Below are 25,614 nucleotides of genomic sequence, written 5' to 3'. Positions count from 1 at the left end.
ATATGTTAATGTATGGTAGGGTAAGTCCAACATTACAATTATACTCTCATCTACCTATTCTTCCTGATGAATTTTGCCATATTTTAATGAAAATATTGCCCAGAGATTTTAATTACATTTATATCAAATCTATTAACTTACAAAGTATTATTGCTAGGTTGGTGAGAGCTGGGGACCTGATAAGAGGGTCCTATGAGACTTTCCCCATCTCCTGCATAAGGATAGTTTTGAATGTAGATGTCTATAATTGTTTTCTTGTGAGCAGGGTAAAGAGGTTGTTTCCTAGGAGATTCTCTTTGCTAATAGGCATAAGGATCCAGAAGAGCCAAAGAGTAGGCTTACATCAGAAGTACAGAGCAGGCATGCTATAGTATTTGGCTATGTCCAAAAAAATGTGTGTCAATCTACACTTTGAGTCCATAGCCTCTCTATCAGGAGGTGAGTAGCATGTTTCCTCATGAGTGTCCTGGAATCATGGTTGTTCATTATGTTGATCAGAGTTCCTAAGTCTTTCAAAGTTGTTTGTTCTGGTGACATTCTGAAGAAACCATGCCATTTTTAGTATTTGTACTGTATCATCTGCCTTTGCTTCTATTTCCACATATGCATTTTAAAAAATCTAAAAAATCTACACTTATTAAAAATATTTTTAGTTTTTACTCTGTTCTCTTTTAATTTAAAATCTGGTTAGAGAGACAAGATTAATGCAAATGAGACAATTAATTAGTGAATACCAGACAGTATCTAAGCAGGCATGAGATTGAATTGTCTGAAGAATCCATTATATAATCTCCATTTATGGCTATTTTCATTTCCTTTTTTTTTTAATGTTCAGAATGCAAAATCAAATAAAATAACTTTGATCTTTAAAAAATAAAACAAATCAGAAGTTCTGAATTGTGCATTTCTATTTATAATTAGCAACTACCAATTTTAATTTTGTTAAAAATAATTAAATTAAAAATGGAAATAGTATAGCAGTGGAAAATTATTTTTATAGTATATTTTGATTTCCTGTGCTTACAGGAAGCCATATCTGGACACTACCATAGTGGTAGCTATTCAAATTGAAGGCACAGTCCTCAGTGGAAATGAATGATTTCTCATGCCAGCCTTGCAAAATCAAGCTGCAAATTCTGATTTTAGCCCTCGAGTTTTCAGGAAGATATAACTCCTCCAATGATAAAAATGTAGCCAAATTTTAAAAATTTGATTTACTAAATTGAACTTAAGTACTTTTGTTTTTTAACTTTTTTTGTTAGCCACAGAAAAATGAAAAAAATTTTTTTAAGGCAATTGGGGTTAAGTGACTTGCTCAGGGTCACACAGCTAGTGTCAAGTGTTTGGTGTGAGGCCAGATTTGAACTCAGGTCCTCCTGACTTCAGGGCCAGTGCTCTAACCGCTGCATAACCTAGCTGCCCCTAAAAGTAAAATTTTTAAAAAATGGATTGTACAACTCCTCTTCCTCCAATAAAATAACAAAATGACAAGTGTAGTCCCTAAGAGCTGAAGCAGAAATTCATCTAATGAAGGCAATAATGAAAGTTTTAGTAGTTTGAGAAGACTTCGTGGAGGAAGTGCAACTTGCTCTAGGCCTTCAAGAATCAATAGTATTTGAATAGGTAAAGAGAAAAAGAGAGAACTTTCCAAATGAAGAAGGAACAAAAGGGGAAGTATGGTGGCAGAGGGAAGTAGTTAGACATGTATGGGGAGCCCTGAGGAAACTATCTTGATTGGAGCAAATAACTTATGCAAGGCAATAGTAATAATTCAGGTGAATTAGAATGGGGTCCAATCATCAAGAGCCTTGGAAGGCTAGGCAAAATAATTTATGCTTGATATGGGAGATAGTTGAGAACCTCAATAAGTTTTTAAACAGAGGAGTGACGGATGAAGTATTAGTCTGTGGCTAAATGTAGAATGGATCAGAACAAAGATTCTTAACTTTTTGGTATCATGGTATTTTTGGTATCATCAATGTTTTTAAATAATCAAAGAAAATACTAATTTCCATTAGAAGTTAGTGAAAAAAAAGATCTCGTTCCCCACCCTACCCCCCAAGTTCACTAACCCCTTGAAATCTAACCTCAAACCACTTAGGGGTCTGTGGACCCTAAGTTAAGAACCCTCAGATTAGGAGAGTCAGAAGTCAGAAAGGAAGCAATCCAGGCATAAGATGATGAGGGCTTGAATTGGGGTGACATCAATGGAAATGGAAAAGAGGATATGGACATGAAAGACATTTTAAAGGACAAATCTACGGAACTCTGTGATTGACTGGATAGAACGAGATAGAAAAATAAGTTGAATTGGCACAAAGAAGATCTTGCTAGAAGAGAATAGGAAGGTATGCAAGATGTGAGAGGTACTCTGACCCTACTCTTGATTTAAAACATGGCTTTGGACCTAGAGTATTTGGCAGAAGACCACTGTTGGCATTTTCCTGGTTACATGGAGTTCAACCAAACACTCCAATCATTTGTGGAATAACCTATTAGCACAATACTTTCTTAGAAAGAAATTATAATTCTTACCACACATATGTAGTAATGAATGTTTATTTCTTCTCTCTATGCCTGAAAGGTGCTCTCAGGATCAGAATGGGGCAATTTGCTGCTCTGGGAGGGGGGCCTCATCAAGGTAGAGCTTTGTCGACATGCACGGAGAACCTGCCATGTTGGCCCCATTACTCAGATAATGCTAGATGAAGGAGAAGTCATCACGGCTGGAGAAGATGGATGCATTAGGGTGAGTTTCTTTGTGGATTTGGACAGAATCTTTTTTTTTTTAAATCTTGCAATCCATTTCTTTCTTAATGGTTGGAAATAAGAGTGGGTATAATTGGAAATAAGGTTGAATTTCTCTCAAGGGCTGTTCTATAAATGGGGTGAGTGGCATTGTGCTATAAGATCAGACTCTCTTTAATTCTTATGTTTCTTGTTCACTTGTTTTTCAGTTGTGTCCAACTCTTCATGATCCCATTTAGGGTTTTATTGGCAGAGATACTGGAGTAGTTTGCCATTTCCTTCTTCAGCTCATTTTACAGATGAGTAAACTGAAGCAAAAAGGGTTAAGTGACTTGCCCAGGGTCATCCAGCTAGTAAATGTCTGTGGCTGGATTTGAACTCATTAAGATGAGTCTTCCTGATTCCAGGCCCAGCACTCTATCCACGGTGTCACCTATTGCCCCTTATAGCAAGAGACATAAATTGCCAGAAGAAACTGATCATACTATATCATAGTACTGAAAATTTCTGAGACAATTCCTGGTGGTTTTTATGTTTTTGTTGAACCAATAACCTTAGGAAATTAAAGACTTCTATATAGAAACAATAAAGACAGTAAACAAAAGCTTCATCCATAAAAACAGCAACAATAATAGCTTTCATATAGCACCTATTATGTTCCAGGCACTGTACTAAGTGCTTTACGAATAATGTTTCCTTTGGTCCTCAACATCAGCCCTCCGAGGTAGATGCTATTATTATCCCCATTTTACAGGTGAAGAAACTGAGACAGAGGCCAAGTAACTTGCCCACTCACACATCTAGTAAGTGTCTGAGGTTGGATTCATGCACAAGAACTTTCTGATTCCATTCCCAGCATTCTGTGCACTATGGCGCCATCTACCAGCCTAGTGTGAGAGGTTCTATTTCTAGGAGCCAGAATGTCAGGGAATTTTCACTCAGTCATGGAGAGATTTCCAGCAGTAGTTCTCCACTTCTATTTGACATAGTATTAGAAATTCTTGGTATAGCAATAAAACACAAAAAAGGAACTGAGGGAATAAGCATAGGTAAAAAAGAAACAAAATGATCACTAATTCAACTAGAAGTAATTGAAACAATGACTTCAGCAAAATTCACCAGCATTTCTGTATAATATCAAGAAAACCCAGGAGAGAGAGCTAGCAAGAGAAATTCCAGCTAAAATAACCAAAGAATATGTAAAATACTTGGGAGTTGACTTGCCAAGATATACACAGGAGCTATAGAACTATAACTACAAACCACAGTTTGTAGAAATGAAGACAGACCTAAATAATTGGAGAAATATTAATAGCACATGAATAGGCGTAGTTAACATAATAAGAATGGCAATATTACTTATTTAGTGAATTGCTTTATAGAACTAGAAAAATAATAACAAAATTCATATAGAGGCACAAAAAATGAAGAATCTCAAGGGAAATAATGAGAAAAAAAAGCAGAAACAAGAGGAGCCTGGCTAGCAATACTGGATCTCAAGCTGTACTTCAAAGATGTAATCCTCAAAACATTTGGGTACTAATTGAAAAATAGGAGTTTTAATCAGTTCAGTAGATAAGTCATATAACACATAGAAAAAAATCTATCTAGTATCCTGGTATTTGATAAACACAAAGATAGCAGCTACTCGGATAAGGATTCACAATTTGATTAAAATCTGGGAAAACTGGAAAACAGTATGGAAGAAATTCAGTTTAAACCAGTACCTTACATTTTATGTCAAGAGAACCTCCAAATGGAGATGTGGCCTAGATATAAAAGGTCACATCATAAACAAGTTAGAAAAACAAGGAAAAACTTCCTATAGAAGAAAAGGAATAGAGAGGATCACAAAAAATAAAATAGATAATTTTGTTTTGATAAACTTAATTATGTTTTGCATAAACAAATCCAATAAAACTAAGATTAGAGGAAAAACAATTAATTGGGAACAAATCTTTGCAGCAAGTTTCTATGGTAAAGGTCTTATTTCCAAGATATATATGGAAAGGACTCAAACTTATGAGAGCTACTCCTCAATTAAATAAATGGTTTAAGCATATTAATAGGTACTTTTCCAGGCTATCTAAAGCCATATGAAAAAATATGCTCCAAATATGTGTATTAAAGATAGTCTGAGGTTCTACCTCATTCATTAGGTTGGCAAAGGTGACATAAAAGAAATAAGATAAGTGTTGGAGGAGCTGTGGTAAGATACATGCACTTTTTTGTGGAGGTGTGAATGGGTCTCTAAGTACTCCGGAAGGCCATTTGGAATTATACATAAAAAGTTACTAAACAGTACATGGCCTTTGACCCAGCTATGCCACTGCTAGGACTCTATCACCAAAGAGTCAAAGAAAGAGGAAAAAGTCCTATATGCATAACAATATTCATAGCAACTTTTTTGTGTGTGTGGTGGCAAAAAACTGGAGCCCAAGAGGCTGCCAATTACTATGTGCCCTCCTTTGTAATGCTGAGCCTCCACCTTACAGCTCAGATTAGACTATGGCCAAGGCAACCACTAATCACAGTCCTAAGCCGGCTTCTCTGGGATCCATGGTCATCATTTGGGGAATGGGTGAACAAATTGTAGCATATGAATACAACAGAATTGTATTGTGTCACAGGAAATAAAGAAAAAGATGATTTCCAAGAGACATGCAAAAATGTACGAACTGATGCAGAGAGTGAAGGGAGCAGAACCAGAGGAACAATTTATACCATGACATCAATGTTATAATAATGAGCAATTATAAAGATTTGTATGAACTGATGAAGAATGAAATGAGAAGAACCAGAAGAACAATTTATGGAGTTTTTAGAATGACAACACCCTAAAAATAAACAACTTTGAAAGCTGTAAGAATTCTGATCAATCTTAATCATCAGAATTTTAATGATCCCAGAGATTCAAAACCTAGTGAATTCCTAATTCCAGAGACTGACAATGAAGCATGCTATCCAACTCCTAAAAGAGAGGTGATGAACTTGGGGTGCAGAATGAGATGATTGTTTTGCTTGACAATGCATATTTGCTACAAGATTTTATTTCGCTTCTTTTTTTCCCCAGTGGAGTGGGAGTAGGAAGGAAAGAAAATGGAATTCTGTTCAAATAAGAAAATAGAATTTGATTGAAAAAGAAGTTAATCAAGAATTTGATTGAAAAAGAAGTTAATCAGAGATTGTAGCTACAAGGGAAAGGAGATTGCTCAGAGACTTGAATTACAGGGTATTAACTAGAGACAGCGTCTTTTAGAGGCTTTCTGCCTGATATAACCTGGAGAACCAAAAGGGAAGATCAAAGAAAAAGCTGTAGAGAGAAACATAGATCAACACTAGGCACAACATATTTTCAAAATCGTCAAATGCAAGGATTCTCTTTCAAACTGAATTTTGGAGCAGAGATTCACTGCGATAAAACAATAAAAAAAGTTCAAACAGTTTATACCTATCTCTGCTTTACAACTGACTTAAAAAAGTTGGGATTGTCTTTTCCTATGTTAATGTATAGAAATTATTTTAATAGATTAAAATACCCCCTTTTTCTCCTACTTTTAATTCTGCAAAGATATGGGACTTTGAGACAATAGATACTGCTGATGCTGTCGATGAGTCTGAAATGATAGAGATGGAGCCTATTAATGAAATGCAAGTAGGCAAGAATGTCAAACTCTACTCGATGGTGAAAATATTTAAACCTGGAAATTCTATCTGGTTTGCTCAGGTAAGATTCATTCACCTCCCTAGACTTTTGCATGTATTAGGTATTTGTATTAGGTGGATAAACTTATTTGTGGCATCATTGCATGTTATATATTCCTTTGCTATATTTGCTGTGTTGAAATATTTCATTTGCCCTGAGTGGGGAATCTCTCTGGGCATTTTCTTTCTTGATTGGCTGGGGTCAGCACCAGGAGTCCATTCAGCTCAGATTGTCCTAATAATAATGATGACTAGAACTTATATAGCACTTGAAGATTTGCTAAACACTTTCAAAATATTGTCTCATTTGATCCTCACAATGATTCTTTGAGGCAGGTGCTATTATTATTCCTGTTTTACAGATGAGGAAGACTGAGTCAGTCAGAGGTTTGGTGACCTGCCCAGGGTCTGAAGTTGTAAGCGTTTGAAGTTGGATTTCAACTTAGGTCTTTCTGCCTCCGAGTCCGGTGCTCTATCCACTGCACCATCTTGCTGCCTGTAATAAGGATTTTCTATAAACACAGAATGAGTTCTATCACCTATTGGAACAATGCTTGCCAGCCTGGCCTGTAGGAAGACTATAAAAACTGAGTTGCATAACAAAGACCCCTAGCCACATTCTTGGCTTTAGGATAGGTAGCTTTTTGAGCTTCTAATAAATGCTTTTGGGATTTAAAGGCAAAACTAGCAGTTATTTTCTACATCAGAAATCTAAATGAGATCATATTCACTAACTTCGTGAAACTGAATTGAATGAATTGAAGGTAACCTTGAAATAGCCATGGAAGCATACTGTAATTCCCTGTTTGTGGACATTCATTGTGGCTATGGAGGTGCTTATGGAGACTTTATCAGTGGGTTCCTAGAGTTCTGTTTTTATTGACTTACATTTTCCATCACTGCAAACTGGTTAGTCCAGCAGAATGACTTTATTCCATTCCATGGTTACAGGTATTACCCAGACTGTTTTGTTTCCCATGCAGTTAATAGTCATTAATTCTCATTTGCATTTGGAGAGTTGAATGGAAATTGCTTTGATCGAAGCTTCAAACAAATTGTAAACAGCTAACTAGTTATATAAGCATTCACTGATACATTATTGGTATCATTTATAGAGCATAGTGGAAATACTTTTTACTTTAAAGCTCTTTACATTGACTAAAGTCATTAAAATCTTCTTTTGAGAAGGTTTAATTAAAAAGTCAAGTTGTTAGAAATATCTGAAAAATATTTTGCTTTATTTCTTTAGGATGCAAATGGTGCTATATGGAAGCTGGATCTTAGTTTTTCAAACATAGTAAGTTTTCTTCCTTTGATTTTTTTGTTCTTCTCATAACTAACTGCTAGGATTATGATTTTTTTTAAAAGAAAAATTATTGTTTGTTTTTGTGAGGTATTAGGTGGCAATTATTTATGTGTTGGCAATGGTGTTCCCAGAACCCACCCGAAATTTCCTAATATGTCAAAAAATGTGTTTGCACATGAGATTCTGTGAAGTCCCACCCAATTTAAACTTTAATAACAACCTTTCATTTTACTTTGTGATTTACAGTGTTTGCATATTTTACATCTTCAGATGATATAGATATATCCTCATGGATATTTATAATCATTTAAAGAAATGATTCTTCATTTATTTTTTTTATTATTTTCAATCCTTAATTTTTTAAAATTTTGTGTTTATAGGGTAAAAATTACAATTTTCTATCAGAGGAAAATATCTTACATTCTGGTATTTGTTTTTCATTTTTGTTTTTTATCCTGGAAGTTTTTGGAAAGGTACTATCTAAATTCTTAAATATTGAGGTAACAGTAGGAACCGCATGATTTTATTATCAGAATGCAATTTAGCAGAAAATGAGGGGAGCTAATTGTTTTTAAGATTATAAATATTTCATAAAATCATCTATCTAAAATATGAAAGAAATTTCAGAGGACATCTAGTTCGACCTCTCCCCTCCCCCATTTTACAGATGAGGAAACTGAGGCATACAGAGCCGTTAAATGGCTTGCCTAAGATCACACAAGTTGTAAGAGTTAAAGGTCTCTATTCCTCTGATTCCAAAGCCAGTACTAAATGGACTTTTCATATGTAATGGTACATCTAAGCATTCAAACTGGCCTTTAATTCCTTATTAACCTAGCTTTCAGTTCTAGAAGGGATTATTTCTGTTCTGTTCTTTAGACCCAGGATCCAAAATGCCTGTTTTCTTTCCACACTGGACCTATCACCGCCATGACTGTCTCTCCATTCACCTATCTCATGGCCACTACTTCCCATGACTGTATGTATGACTATTCTTTCCTATAAAAGTTGTTTAAAAAAATCTGATTATTTTTCTGAAAAAACACTACAGTTTATAGTTAGTCAGAAAGAGAACGAGTTCTGTTTTGGATGTATTGAGTTTGAAACATTCAGTTCAAAATGTCTAATAGGCATCAAAAGTCTGCAGATGGGGGCAGCTAGGTGACACAGTGGATGGAGCACTGGCCCTAGAGTCAGGAGGACCTGAGTTCAAATCCAGCCTCAGATACATAACCCTCACTAGCTGTGTGACCCTGGGCAAGTCACTTAACCCCAATTGCATCACCTGAAAAAAAAAAGTCTACGGTTGAGGAAGTGGATGCCAAGGGACACGACACAGTTTACTCAGTGTCTCTCAGGTAATACAGAGGAGATACGGGATCAAAATTCCAGTCTTCTGATTTCATATCCATCAGGAAGCTTGGCAGAGAGAGGGATTTGAAGAATTTGAAAGGTGCAGGAAGTGGGGGAATGAGGACAACAAGGAAACCACCGTAACTCCATCTTGTGACTCAATCCTGAAGCTAGTTCAGTTCCCTTTCTATTGAATTATGGATCTAATGCAATTTCTGTCTTGTAAGAAAACTTTATTCAAGTGTGGGAATGGGAGAAAACCTTATTGCATTGTTTGAACTTAGCCCTGCATGACTGGGAAGTTTGACCGCTTCTCCCTGATGCTTAGAGACCCTTAGCCAAGGACCGAGGCTACGCTGACCAGAAACCTGGTCATATTTAGATGTTGGTACGAGGAGTTTTCCCACAATTGTACATTTCAAGCAACCCATATGTCTTATATGAAAACTGGCCCCATACTGACCAATCATTTATTGTTTCTATGTTCCTTTGATTGTTTACAGACATTTGCGGAGACTGAGATACCTCTTTTTCTAAATTCAGGGAATTGCACCTGTTCATTTTCTCTCTCTCCCAACTTGGAAAGTCCCTAATCTTTCATCTAATTAGAAACCAGATTACCTAATGTTGTATTCTTTCCTTTTATTAATTTGATGTTATTTGATTAATTGTTTTTAATATATAAATGTCTTTCTCCTCTTGTATTTGGGGTCCAGCCCTAAGCTGAAGTCAGGTCCTGGTTCCATTTTGTTAGGTAATTGGCATGCGTTGCTTAATAAATCAATATGCTTGGATGATAGAATCTTTGTTTCCTCAGTCATTTTATCTTTTACTCACCACAAAGGCTGAGGTGGGCTGGAACCAGGCTACGAGCAATAGTTACAAATGTCCCAAACACAAAGTACAAGAGAGCACCAACTATCAGGTGTTTCCATAGGAAGTGGCACACACGACCTGTGAGCATTTAAAGAAACTCATCAGGAGCAGCAATGAGGAGGGAGAGCTCTTCTGGCCAGGGAGCACAGCCTGTGCAAAGACTTGGGGGGATTGCGTGAAATAATAGCGGAGAAGTGGGCTAGAGCCAGACATAGAAACCAATCAATTTGTCAACAAGCATTTGTAAGCCCTGTACAATGGGGATGGTTTCTTAACAAAGGAATTGTGTCAATATGTTCAGCAATTCACTTTGTAGACTAAGATCCACAGGGATGAAATGGCTTCCCCAAGGTAACCTAATGAGCTAGAGTGTTTATTTGTTTCAGTCATGGCTGACTTGTGGTGACCCCATTTGGGGTTTTCTTGGCAAAAATACTGGAGTGGTTTGCCATTCCCTTTTCCAGCTCCTTTATAGATGAGGAAACTGAGGCAAACAGGGTGAAGTGACTCGCCCAGGGTCACACAGCTAGTAAGTGTCAGAGGCTGGATTTGAACCCATGAAGATGAGTCTTCTTGACTCTAGACCCTGGGGGCTCTATCTACTGCACTACTTAGCTGTCCAGGGACTAGTAGTAGAACCAGGAGTGAAACCCACTGCTCTTGACTTGCTAGGGCTCTTTCTATGAAAGGAGATAGTATTTGTAAAGTGCTTAGCACAGTTCATGGCACATAATAGGCACTTAATAAATGCTCATACCCTTCTCCTACCACCATATGCAATGAGCTGTGATCCTTCATTAGTCATTCTTATACAAAGTTTTCTGAGGGCGAAGATGCAAGTTAAGAAAGCTAAGAAAGGGATTTTCAATTGAGGTAGTTTATTCATGAAATCTCTTACTTAGATAAGAATCATAATTATAAAAAAATTAGTACATGTAGTATAATTCTCTCTCTCTCTCTCTCTCTCTCTTTCTCATAGGCTCAGTACGCATCTTTGACTTTGCTGCTAAACATTTTTTGACCCAGATGGATTTCAAACAAGGAGGAACAGCTCTCACCTGGGCTCCCCGAGTGGTAAACCTTCTTGTTAAATGGACCCAAGTAGGATCCTCTGATACAGACGACATTAGTAGTATTCCATTGTAGCCCAGGTATATCCTGACAGTTTTTAGTGAGTTTATTTCATTGAGGCTTTATGAAGATTCTCCTGAAGGTAATTGAAGTCATCTCCAGGCCTCACTGTGGGGTGGTATCTGGTCATCCTTTTATGGAAATGTTAGTGCTAGTAAAATTACTGCATAAGACTGTATTTTCAAGCGTGTCATTTTTGGGAAAGAAAGTAGAACCTCGTGTACCCATCTTTCATCCACTTGAATCTCTGATTGACAGTGGGTTGTTTTAGGATAAGATGGGGTCACCAGATATGAGCTAACCAAAACAGAGACAAAAGAAGAGATTTATGGTGGGACCAGAGCAAGGAGTAGGTTCTAGAGTGGAACAGTAATAATGTCAGGAATGAGCCAGAAACAGAAGCTACAGACTACTCATAGAATATTCATACGGTTTGATGATTTCAGCGTGATCCCAAGTGCTCCATATATACAAATAGCTACTCATAATTTATTGCTCATTTTGGCTTTAGGCAAATGAAATCATTTGGTAAACTGGTTTTGGGATATTCTTTAGTACCAGAGAAATCTAAACCTATTTTAAGCCATATAGCTCAGGTATGGCAATAATTTTTATATTTATATACATATAACATATACATGTATATACACACATATATATGCATATATGCATATATACACATATCTATATCTATGTATATCCTCACTCACAACAACCATCATTATTCCCATTTTACAGAGGTGTTGTTATTCAGTTGTTTTTTTCAGTCATGTCTGACTGACCCCATTTGGGATTTTCTTGGCAAAGATACTGGAGTGGTTTGCCATTTCCTTCTCCATGTCATTTTACAGATGAAGAAACTATGGCAAACAGGATGAAGTGATTTGCCGAGGGTCACACGGCTAGTAAGTGTCTGAGGCCAGATTAGGACTCAGGAAGATGAGTCTTCCTGACTCCAGGCCCGGCACTCTATCCACTGTGCTGCTTAGCTGTCCCCTCACAGAGTCGAGAGCTAAAATATATCACAAGGTCAGATTGGTCACCCTTGAAATATAACAAAGAGACCTTGTGGTACAGTAGATGGAAAGCTGGTTTCAGTGCCAGGTAGACCTGGGTTTAAGTCCAAGCTCTAATATATATGTGTATAGGTGTGTATATATGTATATGTATATGTACATGTATATGTATGTATATGTATGTGTATATATGTACATATATACACATACATATATACATATATATGTCTGTGTGTATATAGATATAAATTATATCTTTATCTATACACTGCTAGGGCACAGTGGATACAATGCTGGGCTTGGAGTCAGGAAGACTCATTTTTGTGAGTTCAAATGTGGCCTATAACACTTACTACCTGTGTGACCTTGGGCAAATTACTTGATCTCTCAGTGCCCTGGGCTAATAGTGTCAAATTCACATAAAAAGGGAGGCCACTAATCTGTCATACTGACTTAGTGAGAGCACTTCCTGAAGTACATATTTCCTTTTTTAAGGACTCTCATAGCTACCTAGACCAGGTACCAAGTTACATTTTTTTTATCATGCTTTAAGGTTTACAAGATATTTTCCTTAGAATAACCCTGTGAGGTAGATATTACAAACATTATTCTCATTTTACAGATGAAGAAACTGAGACTTACAGAGACGGTATCATGCCTAACAGTCACACAGCTGGTGGAGACTTGAGCCCAACTCTATCTGGCTCCAGGGCTAGCTCTCTCTCTATTACACCATACTGCCTCTTTACTATATTTTGTGGTGACCAATCTGACTCTTGACATTCTTTAGCCCTCACACTACTTCTGAAAACTTTGTCAGAAAGCAAGGATTCAGCTATGGTCACAGACTGCCCAGAATCTAGTAAGGTGGTGGGATGTGGCCTGGGAGTGGGTGTGAGTTGCCAGAAGATGAGGCAGAAGGTTTATATATTTAGACATGAGACTCCCCAGTATATGTGAATAGTCATTCAACAAAGGCTAGGTGAGGGAGGTGGAGGAGACCCCTTTGTCATGTCTGTTGCATTCTGTTTGTTCCTAAGGTGAGCTACCGAGGAGGAGTCCTTGTGGCAGGGTTTGAAGATGGGGTCATTCGCATTCTCGAACTTTTTGATCCCAAGGGGCTTGTTATCTTTGCTGGGAGGAGGAAGGTGATGGCCGCACAGCTCCACCTGAAGCAGGCTATGAAGCCTCATACAGCAGCTGTTACAGCCATAGCATATGAACAGAATGGAGAGGTCCTAGCCACAGGGGTAAGCAAAATGCTTTGAAAATTTATGTTTCCAGTGGAAAGTCCACAGCTAAGTTACCAGTATTCACTCATCTCATCATATAACCCTGTCTAAAATAACAGTGATAATAATAATGATGGTGGTGGTGATGATGCTGCTACTACTGACATTGATAGCGAGCATTTATATAATGCCTACTACGTGCCAGGCACTGTGCTAAATGCTTTACTAATATCTCATCTGATCCTCATAACCACCCTGGGAGGTAGATGCTATTATTATCCCCATTTTACAATTGAGAAAACTGAGGCAAACGGCGTTTAAGTAACTCACCCAATATTACACATATGTTGATTCATCTGATGCTTACAACAACCTGGGAGGTGAGGTAGGTACTATTGTTATCAACAAAGAATCCCATTTTGCAGATGAGGAAACTGAGGCACAGAGAGGCTAAATGATTTGCCCAGGGTCACACAGCTAATAAGTGCCTGAGGCAGGATTGGAACTCAGATCTTCTTGACTCTAAGTCCTGTATTCCACCCCACAGAACCACCTCACTGCTGTCTGAGAGTGAACTGAAACTTAGAGGCTAAATCTTATTATGTCTATACTTCCTTTCAATTTAGATTTCCCACTAAAGATTAAATTGGCTTTTGCTACTTGGATTCTAATGTGCAACCATCTAGTTGAGCCTGCCACAGAATGCAAGAATCCCCTGTCCCTCATCTCAGACCTCGTAGAAGATCTCTCAAATCTCTTACAGTTCTAATCGTCCAGCCTTTTCTTGAGAACTTTCAGTGATGAGAAACTCAAGTTCCTTCAGAAGCCAGCCTATTCCATTTCTGGACGGCTCTATTGGGAAGCGCTTCCTTGATTGAAAAAACAAATCTCTTTCCTACAACTCTTATTGATTGGTCTTAGTTCTCCCCCCAGAGTCCAGTAATTTTTGTGAAACCAATTAAATAGATAAATATGTCCATGCAATATTTCATTGTTCACTGTGAAACAGATTTAAACTAACAACTGTGTGTGTTTTTGCTGGTTTTCCTTTCACAGAGTAAAGACAAAACTGTTTTCTTCTTTGTTGTGGGTAAACAGTATGAGCCAATTGGTTATATTAATGTTCCTGGGCCTGTTACGCAGTTAGTATGGACTCCAAAATCTTATGTAAGTAATGAGTATTTTTCTTCTTCCTAAAATCCCATTTAAATAGAGGGAAGGGGAGGTGGGTCTAGGGAATAAAGTATTCAGTTTAGAATGAGTTGCTCTACACTGACTGGCTAACTGATTTTGAGTGGGTTACTTAACTGAAAATTAGAGTTAAAGGTACTCACCAACACAAAGAAATAATGTGAGAATTTTTGAGTTAGTATATAAACCTCTTTGAACTCTTGAGAGAAGTATTTTAAAAGTTTATTTCAGAGCCCTCTGTCATTCCTTCATTCATTTTTTTATTCATTCAATATTTATTGAAAATGCATACTATGTGAATTTTGTAGAAATAATAAAATTGCCATTGGGTTGGTTGTTACTGACTGATGTCTTCTCAGTCACCTTTTTGGGGGGTAATAATATTTTCTGTGCTCTTTTCCATCCTTACAGAATATTCTACTCTTTGGGATAGCCTGAAAATAGATCCTTGCATATCTTTAACATTGTATCACCTTCAAAATGGATTCCTTCTTTATTTATTCCATGCTTTCTTCCTAGCTTCTTCATCTTTTTCTTTCTTAAAAAAAATTAATAGTATTTTGTTTTTTTTCCCAATTACATGTCAAGACAATTTTTAACATTCATTTTTTACAAGATTTTGAGTTCCAAATTTTTCTCCTTCTGTCCCTCTTCCAAAAATGGCAAACAATTTGATATAGGCTAAGCATGTACTATCATGTAAAACATATTCTCATATTAGTCACAATTGTAAAAAGAAACAGATCAAAGGAAAAAAAACACAAAAAAGGGATAAAGCAAGTGAAAAAAGTGTGCTTTAGTCTGCATTCAGAGTCCATCAGTTCATCTGAGTCCTTTGTACTTGGCGTGGATCATCGTGTTGCTGAGAAGAGTTGAGTCGTTCATAGTTGATCATCGCACAATGTGCTGTGCACAGTGTATTGCTTCTTCATCTTGTTAAATATCATTTCCACTTCCTCACATAGCACGTCAGGTACTGAGGTGTTAGAATCCATCCCATCGTGGTAGTTCCATTACCATCAATGATGAGAATAGATCATCACACAAATGGGATCTGACAGGTCTGTTGCATTTCACATTTATTTGTTTACAAAACATCTTTATCTGTGAAATACCTATTATAGATGCAACACCTTCCAGTTTTTATTTACAAAATATCTATATGAAATCTCTGTTCTCTATAAACATCTTCCAGTTTCAAATATAAATGTTCTCAAGATCAGTTTGTACATGTAAACAACTTAACATGGGATCATGCCAAACATTTTTTTTGCTGCTTTGTGAGACAAAACTATTGGTATTTTTCCATTATCTGCTTCCATGATGTTTTGTAATTGAGGCTGTATTCTAAACTGAATCATAGGCTCATGGATCTAGAGGTGAAGGAGACCTCTAAGGGCATCTAGTACAGTCCCCTAATTTTTCAGATGAGAAAACTGAAACCCAGGGAAGCTAAGTGATAGCCTAAGGTCAGAGATAATTGGTTTAACAACCATGTCTCTCCATTTGGCAGAAAGGTCAGGTGTTTTTTGACTGGCATTGTTTGGGGGCTCTTTTGGCCTCCTCATTACAACCACCATTTTAGGATGATTAAATTTCTAATAGAATTAGTGATAACTAGAGTCAGAGTTTTTTTTTTCTATTTTTCATTTAAAGAATCAATTATTTATTTAATCTTTTCTTTCTGATTTAATATTGTGTTTGACCTTTGCTCTAACCAGTCAATGATCCAAAACAGTACATAGATAGATAGCTGGTTCTGAAATGACTCTGAAATTGATAACCAGTTGTTTACTGTCTGTTAAATTTCTTTCGTTCTCTTTCTTTCTTTCTTTCTTTCTTTCTTTCTTTCTTTCTTTCTTTCTTTCTTTCTTTCTTTCTTTCTTTCTTTCTTTCTCTTTCTTTCTTTCTTCTTCTCTCCTTTCCTCCCTCCCTCCCATCCATCCTTCCTTCTCCCTCTCTTCTTCTCCTTTTTCTTTCTTTCTTTCTTTTACCAGATCTACTAAGTTCATTTCTTGAATCAAGTCTTCATGAAATATAGGTGTAGGTCCCCTGAGTAGTCTGTGGGCCTTTGGCCTCATTTATTTCTTGATCTTAGGCCATATTTTTTTTTTTAGGCAATTGGGGTTTAGTGACTTGCCCAGGGTCACACAGCTAGTAAGTGTGTCAAGTGTTTGGTCTGAGGCCGGATTTGAACTCAGGTCCTCCTGACTTCAGGGCCAGTGCTCTATCGACTGTGCCACCTAGCTGCCCCCCCCCCTTTTTTTAACTTTTTTTTGGCTAGAGAGTGGGATTAAGTGACTTGCCCAGGGTCACACAGCTAGTAAGTGTTATGTGTCTGAGGCTGGATTTGAACTCAGATCCTCCTGATTAGGCCATATTTTCTAAGAATTTTTTTTGTTGTCCTCCTCCTTGATGACCTTTCTATCAAAATCGCTGAGGACCAAGCTATGTTTTGGCACAGATTGAAGGGACTTGTTAAGCCCTTCACAGAATATCTCTACTTCTTTATCTTCATGATGCTGTGTTTACTTATGCTTATCATGATCACTGCAAGGTGAGTTGAGCAAGTATCCCATGATATAGTATTTCTTGTTCAATTTGATTGCATAATGAAATCAGCTCTGTTAATGCCATTTGCCTCTCTCAAAAGAATCTGTGGTTTATTTAGTGCTACTTTTCTTATATCTTCTGGTTTCATTTAATAATAGTTGTTGTTCAGTTGTGTCCGACTCTTTGTGACCCTATTTGGGGTTTTCTTGTCAAAGACACTGGAGTGATTTGCTATTTCCTTCTCCAGCTCATTTGACAGATGAGAAAACTGAGACAAATAGGGTTAAATGACTTGCTCAGGGTCATACAGCTTGTAAGTATCTGAGGTCGGATTTGAATTCAAGTCCTCTGGACTCCAGGCCCAGAACTCTTATCTAATGTGCTAATTGCCCCCATTTTTATAGAAATTATATAGAAAAAAATTATATAGAAACTTTATATGGAAAAAATGTGAACTTATGCTGAATTGACATACATCTTATTGAATTTTAAGGTGTGATGGTACAAGCTAGCCAGGGCTAATATTTTTGTGATCTGATGCTATTTAAAAGTTTCTTTGTGTATTTGATCTTTTCTCCCATTCAGGATGATAGTTTTCTCTTGATTCTCTGTGAAAATGGCTATGTTCTTGAAGTTCCTGTTCCACAAGTCAGGGAAACGGAGACTTTGCCAACCTTTGAAATCAAAGACCTGCCCATAAAATGTTTTCATTTCATGAGCATCAAATCAAGGATCCTGGTATGGAGTGCCCCTGTGAAGCATGATCTTTCTGATTTCTCCCTTCTCTTTAAGATACCAAGCTTTGGTAGAAGGGAAGGTGGCTGATGGGGTATTCTGGGGAAGCACTGAGGAGTGGGTGTTTTTGGGATGATGTTACAAATCCTGGGTGCTCATTTGTTCCCTGTCCTCATTCAGATGAGATGCCCTCCTCTACCTTTCATGAAGGAAGTTTCAGAGAGAGAGAGAGATTTCCAGGGAGCAAAACCCAAGTTTTGCGTGTTATCCCAAAGCCTTCAGCTCTGATCCACAACACACATGGCCTTCTGGCCAGTCAATCAATAAGTATGTATTAAGTGGCTACTACATGCCAGGCACTGTGCTGAGTGCTGGAAATACAAAGAAAGACTCAACAATGTGATGAGAGATAAACAAGCAAAATATTTATGTATAAGGTATATGAAGAATAAATATGTACAAACAAGATATATACAGGAGAAATAGGAAATAATTAACGTAGAAAAGGCACTAGAATTAGAAAGTGGCCCAATATCCACAGATCAGGGAGCACCCATCTGGTGAGGGCCAGAAACCAGGGAGGTATGAGTTAACGCTTCACAGTCCAGCAGCACCAGCTGGAAATGTTGGGAGTAAAGAAATTGTGGGACAGCTGGGGTTAACTCTGCCCTCAGGTGGATTGATTTGGGATCCAGCAATGGGGCACTTTGTGCAAGAGGAGGATAAATGTCGTTTTTGAGAATTTGGTAGAGAGGTGCTGAAACTTCAGGGAGCCACCTTGCTTTTTCATATCCTTGCTGACTGTTTTTTCACCTTCATGATGCTGGCTTCTGTTTTCATGCTGTGGGCTGCTTTTAAATAGCTTAAACAAATGCCCCTATCTGATGGTTTGTTGTTCAGTTATTTGAGTCATGTCTGACTCCTGGTTAACCCCATTTGGGGTTTTCTTGGTAAAAGTGCTACCCTCCCTCTCCACTTGTCATGGGCATTTTTGGGTAAGGAGAATGATATGGCCAAAAGTGATCAAACTTCAAATGCCATTGACCAACCCTATCCCAACCTTCCACAAGCAGTTCCAAGAGAAAGTGGGCAGAATTAGAAGTTGCAACCTTGATCATTGAATACAAGTACTTGTGTTCATCTTGGTAAGTCACTTGAGTCTAATTCTCAAAAAAAATCCTTTATGTATGCAAGAACATGACAGAACTGAATAAAGCCTCCAATCCCAGGCATGCACCCCATAGCAGCCCCCAAGTTATAACCTTCTCTCTAATCAGCACTGCTTTACCTCACCATTCGTTGGAAAGGCCCACAAGGGAAAGGAGCAAAATAAAGAATAGTTATTCTATCCATACCATGCTGTGATTTGGAAATGGTTTGGACATTTTGGCAAGCACCAGACCATCCTTGCTGTGGACATCATACATTTAAATACAGTTTGAAAATACAAATTTGAAAAAAGCAAAGCCCACAAAAAAGCGGAGGAACATTGATGCAGTGACTAATTTAAAGTACATCTACAAATTATAGAAAAATATCTTGCTTGCAGATTGATATTTGAAATCTTTCCATTGCTAGAATTGGAAACACAGTTCTGGAGACATGTTGTGGGTTATTACTGTCTAGTTACAATGGGGATGGGTTTTAAAAAGGAAAAATGGGCCTAGTATGTGGAGTGATTAAGCTTTGCTTAAAAACTGTATTCAACTTTCCCCTTATTGGACATGGAACCCCTGTAGATTTCTCTATAGCACCATGATGTGTGGGATAAAACAGAAATGCCTGGGTGATTTGTTGGGGCTTCCTGTCGCTTCCAAAAGTAAAATGACCTAGATGGTAACAACTCCATTATTTTAAAATGGTCACCTACCATCACAGAAGTAAAAAACCGTCTGATCAGCGAGTTCTTTCAGGACTCTTTGGAAATCTTTCTCCACTTGGCAAGATGCACGTAGTTTGTGTTTAGTAAACTTGGATTGAATGAATGTAAAATATGAATTGTTTTTGTTCTTTTTCATTTTAGAGGGACATAGAGATTGAACGCAGAAGAAAAAGGAAGGAAGAGAAGGAGAAGGAGAAGGAAGAGAGGAGAAAGATACGACTTCAAATGTTGAAAGCCTTGAAAGAATCAGAAGGAGAAGAGGAAGAAGAGGGAGAGCAGGAGGAGGAGGAAGAGGAGGAAGAGGAGGAGGAGGAGGAGGAGGAAGAGGGACCCCTGCCAGAAATTTTTATTCCACAGAAACCTTGTCCCATCCTCTGTGGATTTTACTCTGCACCAAAGAAATTCTGGATTTCTTTGGTAAGTTTAAGGTTTTGTACTTTTCCTGACTCTGTCCTAACATATTTTATAGTTACTATTTTCTTTTTTTTTCCAAAATGTTTTATTAATTTATTTTGAATTATCAACAATCACTTCATAAGCTTTTGAGTTTTAAATTTTTCTCCCCTCCTTCCCTCCCTCCCTCCCTCCCCAAGACGGCATGCAATCTAATACAGGCTATACATATACATTCCTATTAAACATATTTTCACATTAGTGATCTTGTAAATAAGAATTAGAACTAATAGGAGGAATCACCAGAAAGAAGAAACAAAACTCAACAGAAGAAAATCCATAGTTCTTTCTCTGGATGTGGATAGCATTTTCCATCATGAGGCTTTTGGAGATAGATGTCTTAGATCCTTGTATTGCTAAGAGGAGTTAAGTCTATCAAAGTCAGTCATCACTCAATGTGGCTGTTACTGTGTACAGCATTCTCCTAGTTCTGCTTACTTCACTCAGCATCAAACCATACAAGTCTTTCCAGGTTTCTCTGAAGTCTGCCTGTTCATCATTTCTTATAGCACAATAGTATTCCGTTACATTCATATATCACATTCACAATTATGATTATTATCTGTGTCTTTCTATCCTTTTCTCCCCCCTGTTTATGCTTTTCTTTCTCCTTTCTCCTTTTCCCTCCTCACTAATGTTTTGCTTTTGACCACCACCTCCCTCAGTCTCACCTCCCTTCTATTAGCCCCCTCCCTTTTCTTTCCCCTTTTCCCTCCTACTGCTTATAGGGCATGTTAGATTTCTATGCCTAACTGATTATGTTATTCCCTTCTTGAGCCAAATCTGATGAGAGTAAGGTTCAAACAATGCTCATCTCCCTCCCTTCTTTCCCTCTGCTATAATAGGTTTTTGTGCCTTTTCCTGTGATGTAATTTACCCTTGTCTGCCTCCTCCTTTCCTTTTCTCTCAGTACATTTTCTTGGTTAGATCAGATTAATTCACTTACTTGGATCCATTTAACCCACTTGATTAGATTTTTTTCATCATTACATCAAAGTCAATTTATACCCACCACCTATATGTATAACCCTTTAACATAGTGTAATAACAATACAATTCTCAAGAGTTACAAGTGTCATCTTCCTTTGTAGGGATGTAAACAGTTTGCCCTTATTAATAACATGTTGTTTCTCTCTGTCCCATTTACCTTTTTGTGTCTTTTGAGTCTTGTATTTGAAGATCAAATTTTCTGTTGAGCTCTGGTCTTTTTATCAGGAACATATGGAAGTCCCCTATTTCGTTGAATATCTATCTCCTCCCCTGAAAGATCATGCTCATTTTTGCTGGGTAGTTGATCCTTGGTTGTAATCCAAGCTCCTTTGCCTTACAGAATATCATATTCCATGCCCTATGGTCTTTTAATGTAGAAGTTGCAAGGTCCTGTATAATCCTCACTCTGGTTCCATGATATTTAAATTGTTTCTTTCTGGCTGCTTGCAGTATTTTCTCTTTGACCTGGTAATTTTGGAATTTGGCTACTATATTCCTTGGTGTTTTCAATTTGGGATCTCTTTCAGGAGGTGATCAGTGGATTCTTTCTATGGTTATTTTACCCTCTGGTTCTAGGACCTTAGGGCATTTTTCCTTGATGATTTCCTGAACGATACTGTCCAGGCTCTTTTTTTCATCATGATTTTCAGATAGACCAATAATTTTTAAATTGTCTCTCCTGGATCGATTTTCCAGTTTTACCAATGAGATACTTTACATTTTCATCTATTTTTTCATTCTTTTGTTTTTGTTTGACTGATTCTTGCTCTCTCATAGAGTCATTGGCTTCCATTTGCTCAATTCTAATTTTTAACACATTGTTTTCTTCTATTAGATTTTGTACCTCCTTCCCCATTTGGCCAATTGTATTTTTTAGGGATTTGTTTTCTTCAGTGTACTTTTTTTTTTCAGTTGGCCAATTGTATTTTTTAAGGACTTGTTTTCTACAGTTAATTTTTGTCTTTCCTTTTCCAAACTATTGACTCTTTCTTGCATACCTCTCATTTCTTTTCCCATTTTTTCTTCTACCTCTCTCATTTGACTTTTAAAATCCTTCTTGAGCTCTTCTAAGAAGATTTTTTTGGCTTCAGACCAGTTCATATTCCCTTTTGATGTTCCAGATGTAGGTTTGTTGACAATGTTGTCCTCTTCAGAATTTCTGCCTTGATCTTCACTCTTCCTATAATAAGAGTCTATTGTACATTTCTTTTTGCTCATGGTGTTTGCTTATTTTCTGGCCTTTAAAGAGATTGAGCTCTCCTGCTGGGGAGCAGAGGGCATTGACCCAAGCTTCTTGTGTTGGGAGCCTAGGGCCTAGTCGCTGGCTTTGTGTGCTGGGGCCTTCAATGTTGGCAGTTGGAGGCTGTAGAGTTCTGGCAGCTTACCTGGTGTTGGGCTGAACTCAGCAACACTGGAACTCTAGGGGTAGGATTGGGTAGTGTGGCTCCTGGAGATTTCCTGCTCACCCAGGCCTTTCTTTCCTTTTGCTTTCTTCAGCTCCTTTCAGATGAATGTTGTAGGGTATTTATCTGCCTGGGGCCCCTTGGAGCGCTGCTTCCCTTAGTTTTGCTGAGGCACTGGGAGAGCCGGTTGCTGTAGAATGCCGAGGAACCTGGTGGCTTTCTGAGCTGGTTTCCACCAGTTCCCCCACCCTCAGTGAGGCACTCAGGGGTCCAGGTGTTGGTGTTTGCCTGCTCCACAGCCTGGGCTTCAGGATCTCCTGCTGGTATGCTGAGGTGGGGCTTTCTGCTAGCTTGCTGGGATGCTTCCCGTTCTGTACTGCTCCCCTTCCCCCAGGGTAAGAGGGGCCTTTCCAGCTAATCCCTCAAGCTACCTGGGTTACTGGACAGCTGTACCCCATCTTTCTTCTGGTTCAGCTATTACAGGGTTTTTCCTGGGGTGATATTTTCTGGGCTTTCAGGAGTTAATAAGGAAGGGTTAGAGAGACTCACCTCCTACTCCACCATCTTGGCTCCCAGAAATGGAAGTCTAGCTACTATTTTCTAATATATTATTAGATTAGTGATTATGATCCTAACATATGGATATATGTCAACTAACATTTGAGGGCCAAGAGAGTTAATCTATAATGTTAATAGCATTTATCATTATGTTTATTATAACCACTGGGCAGCCAGGTGGTGCAGTGAATAGAGCACTGGACCAAGAATCAGGAAGACCTGAGTTCAAATCCAGCCTCAGACACTTGCTAGCTGTGTGACTCTGGGCAAGTCACTTAACCCTGTTTGCCTCAGTTTCCTCATCTGTAAAATGAGCTAGAGAAGGAAAAGGCAAACCACTCCAGTGTCTTTGCCAAGAAAACCCCTAATGGGGTCACAAAGAGTTGGACATGACTGAAACAACTCAGCAATAACAAAATTATAACCCATAGCCACTATGCGTTAGGGCCTCCAATGACATATTCTTTAATCATGCTAGCCGCAACATATTATCTTACACTTGCCTTCAAGCATGTTTTTTTCTTGTGATAATTATAATTACCAGTCAATAATAATTAAAATAATGATATAAAATAACATAATGAACCACATTGTGTGTTGCAAGATTTTAACATTAATCCTTAATTGGTCAAAGGAGGTTGAGGATCCTCCAAAATTATTGTTCAGTTGTTTTTCAGTTGTGCCCAACTCTTTGTGACTCTATTTGGAATTTTCTTGGCAAAGATACTGGAGTGGTTTGCCATGTCCTTTTCCAGCTCATTTTATAGATGAGGAAACTGAGGCAAACAGAGTTAAGTGACTTGCCCAGAGTCACAGAGCTAGTAAGTATCTGAGGCCATATTTGAACTCAGGAAGATGAATCTTTGTAAATCCAGGCCCGGCACTCTCTCCACTATACCACCTAGCTCCACCCTCCAAGATAAATCAATTAACATATAATAAATAACAAGTAATTCCCATACTACATAAAACTAAATAGAAAAAAGGAAACATTTTTTTTTAATCTAACTCTGTCCAATAAGGCGAACATTGTCCTAATTTCCAAGTCAACTAAGGCTAAGGCAGAAAAAGAGAATTGTAGACTAATATTAAATAAATAGCTGACGAATAATATATCAAGAAAGATTGACCACAATAAAGTTAAAATTACACCAGTAAAGCAAGCACAATTCAATATTTAGGAAAATAAGTAATATAAGAAATCATATAATGATTTGTGAGGGGACCTCAAAGTTGTCTAGTTTAAGCCCTTCATTTTACAGACAAGGAAACTGAGACTCAGAGAGGTAACAGGTCTTGTTCAGAGCTAGGATTCAAATCTGGGTTATCTTACACTATATCTAGTGCTTTTTTCTTCCTGATTGCAGATGATGTATTGATTTCATTAAGTCAAGTCATTTATTATATGCCGACTAGGTTTCAGGCACTGTTGCTATGATAAAACAAAACAAAACAAACAAACAAACTGGACAGTCCCTGCCCTCAAGGAGCTCACAGTTTGAATCCAGAAATTTGTATTGCTAAGTAACAGAGAATTGGCAGCTTTCTTACTATATATAGTATAAAGCAAGGTTGTTCATTCACTATTCTTACCACTCTACGTTGTCTTGAACTACCAACTGTATCTATAAGCAAGATAAGGAAATTGAAGGAAAGGCATCAGTAAAGAGAATTATTGTAGACCAAGGATATAAAATAGTTTATTTAGAAGTGATATATCCTCTATTCCTAACTCATTCACACACACACACGTACATGTACACACATGCACACACACACGAGCATCTCCAAATTGCCAATAATTACTCACGGCCAGTCTTTGAATGCAATAACTTCTCCACAGTCTCTTTTGTCCTAAGGGTACTTCTGGATCTCAGAACTAGGTCATTCATTTATTTTCATCTGCCAGAGCTTCACTATCACAGTCCTCAAAATTCTGACATTGCTTTTTAGGATCCGACTCAGGACCCAGGTCCTTCAATTTCTCTAACCACTTTATAGGTAGAGGTCAGCTAGAACCCATTTTCCATGTATCACAGACCAAGTTAACCTTGAAGGCAGTGGAATGCCTCTGCTCCCTATGTGACAAAAATAGCCATAACCATGGTGGTACAAGGTACTTCCTTCTAGTCTCCTTTTCAAGATGTTGTAACCCTTTATATTTAGTCTATATCCATTTGAAATTTACTATGGTATACAGTATGGGATGCTGATAGAAACCTTATTTCTTCCGAACTACTTTTTAGTTAGCCCAGTTTTTTTCTAATTGCACTAATTACTAGGAAACTATTGTGTAGTTGTTTTTGGGTCTTGTTAACCTAGTAGTTCTTCTAATCATTCCTTTTTCTTTCCTTACTTTCTCTTTCTTTTTTCTTTTTCTCTCTTTCTTTCTTTCTTTCTTTCATTCATTCTTTTTCTTTCTTCTTCCTTCCTTCCTTCCTTCCTTCCTTCCTTCCTTCCTTCCTTCCTTCCTTCCTTCCTT

The 25,614-nt window shown here is 37.7% G+C and overlaps 1 protein-coding gene across 2 annotated transcripts in view; it reads left to right on the top strand.

Annotated features, from left to right (window-relative positions):
- The window catches only part of CFAP44 (cilia and flagella associated protein 44), a 143,747-nt gene that overhangs the window by 50,512 nt on the left and 67,621 nt on the right, over positions 1 to 25,614 (top strand). For both annotated transcript variants that reach the window (XM_027867421.1, XM_027867415.1), the window contains exons 8-16: positions 2,585 to 2,749; positions 6,320 to 6,475; positions 7,703 to 7,750; positions 8,639 to 8,738; positions 10,968 to 11,062; positions 13,176 to 13,385; positions 14,424 to 14,534; positions 17,697 to 17,849; positions 19,870 to 20,145. In XM_027867421.1, coding sequence (XP_027723222.1) covers positions 2,585 to 2,749; positions 6,320 to 6,475; positions 7,703 to 7,750; positions 8,639 to 8,738; positions 10,968 to 11,062; positions 13,176 to 13,385; positions 14,424 to 14,534; positions 17,697 to 17,849; positions 19,870 to 20,145 — 1,314 coding nt within the window. The remainder of the gene's footprint in view (positions 1 to 2,584; positions 2,750 to 6,319; positions 6,476 to 7,702; positions 7,751 to 8,638; positions 8,739 to 10,967; positions 11,063 to 13,175; positions 13,386 to 14,423; positions 14,535 to 17,696; positions 17,850 to 19,869; positions 20,146 to 25,614) is intronic.

The sequence above is a fragment of the Vombatus ursinus genome, unplaced genomic scaffold (genome assembly GCF_900497805.2).
Source record: "Vombatus ursinus unplaced genomic scaffold, bare-nosed wombat genome assembly UNPS02001419.1, whole genome shotgun sequence".
Taxonomy (NCBI): domain Eukaryota; kingdom Metazoa; phylum Chordata; class Mammalia; order Diprotodontia; family Vombatidae; genus Vombatus; species Vombatus ursinus.
The sequence above is the reverse complement of the archived record's forward strand: the minus strand, read 5'-3'. Positions and strand labels throughout refer to the sequence as shown.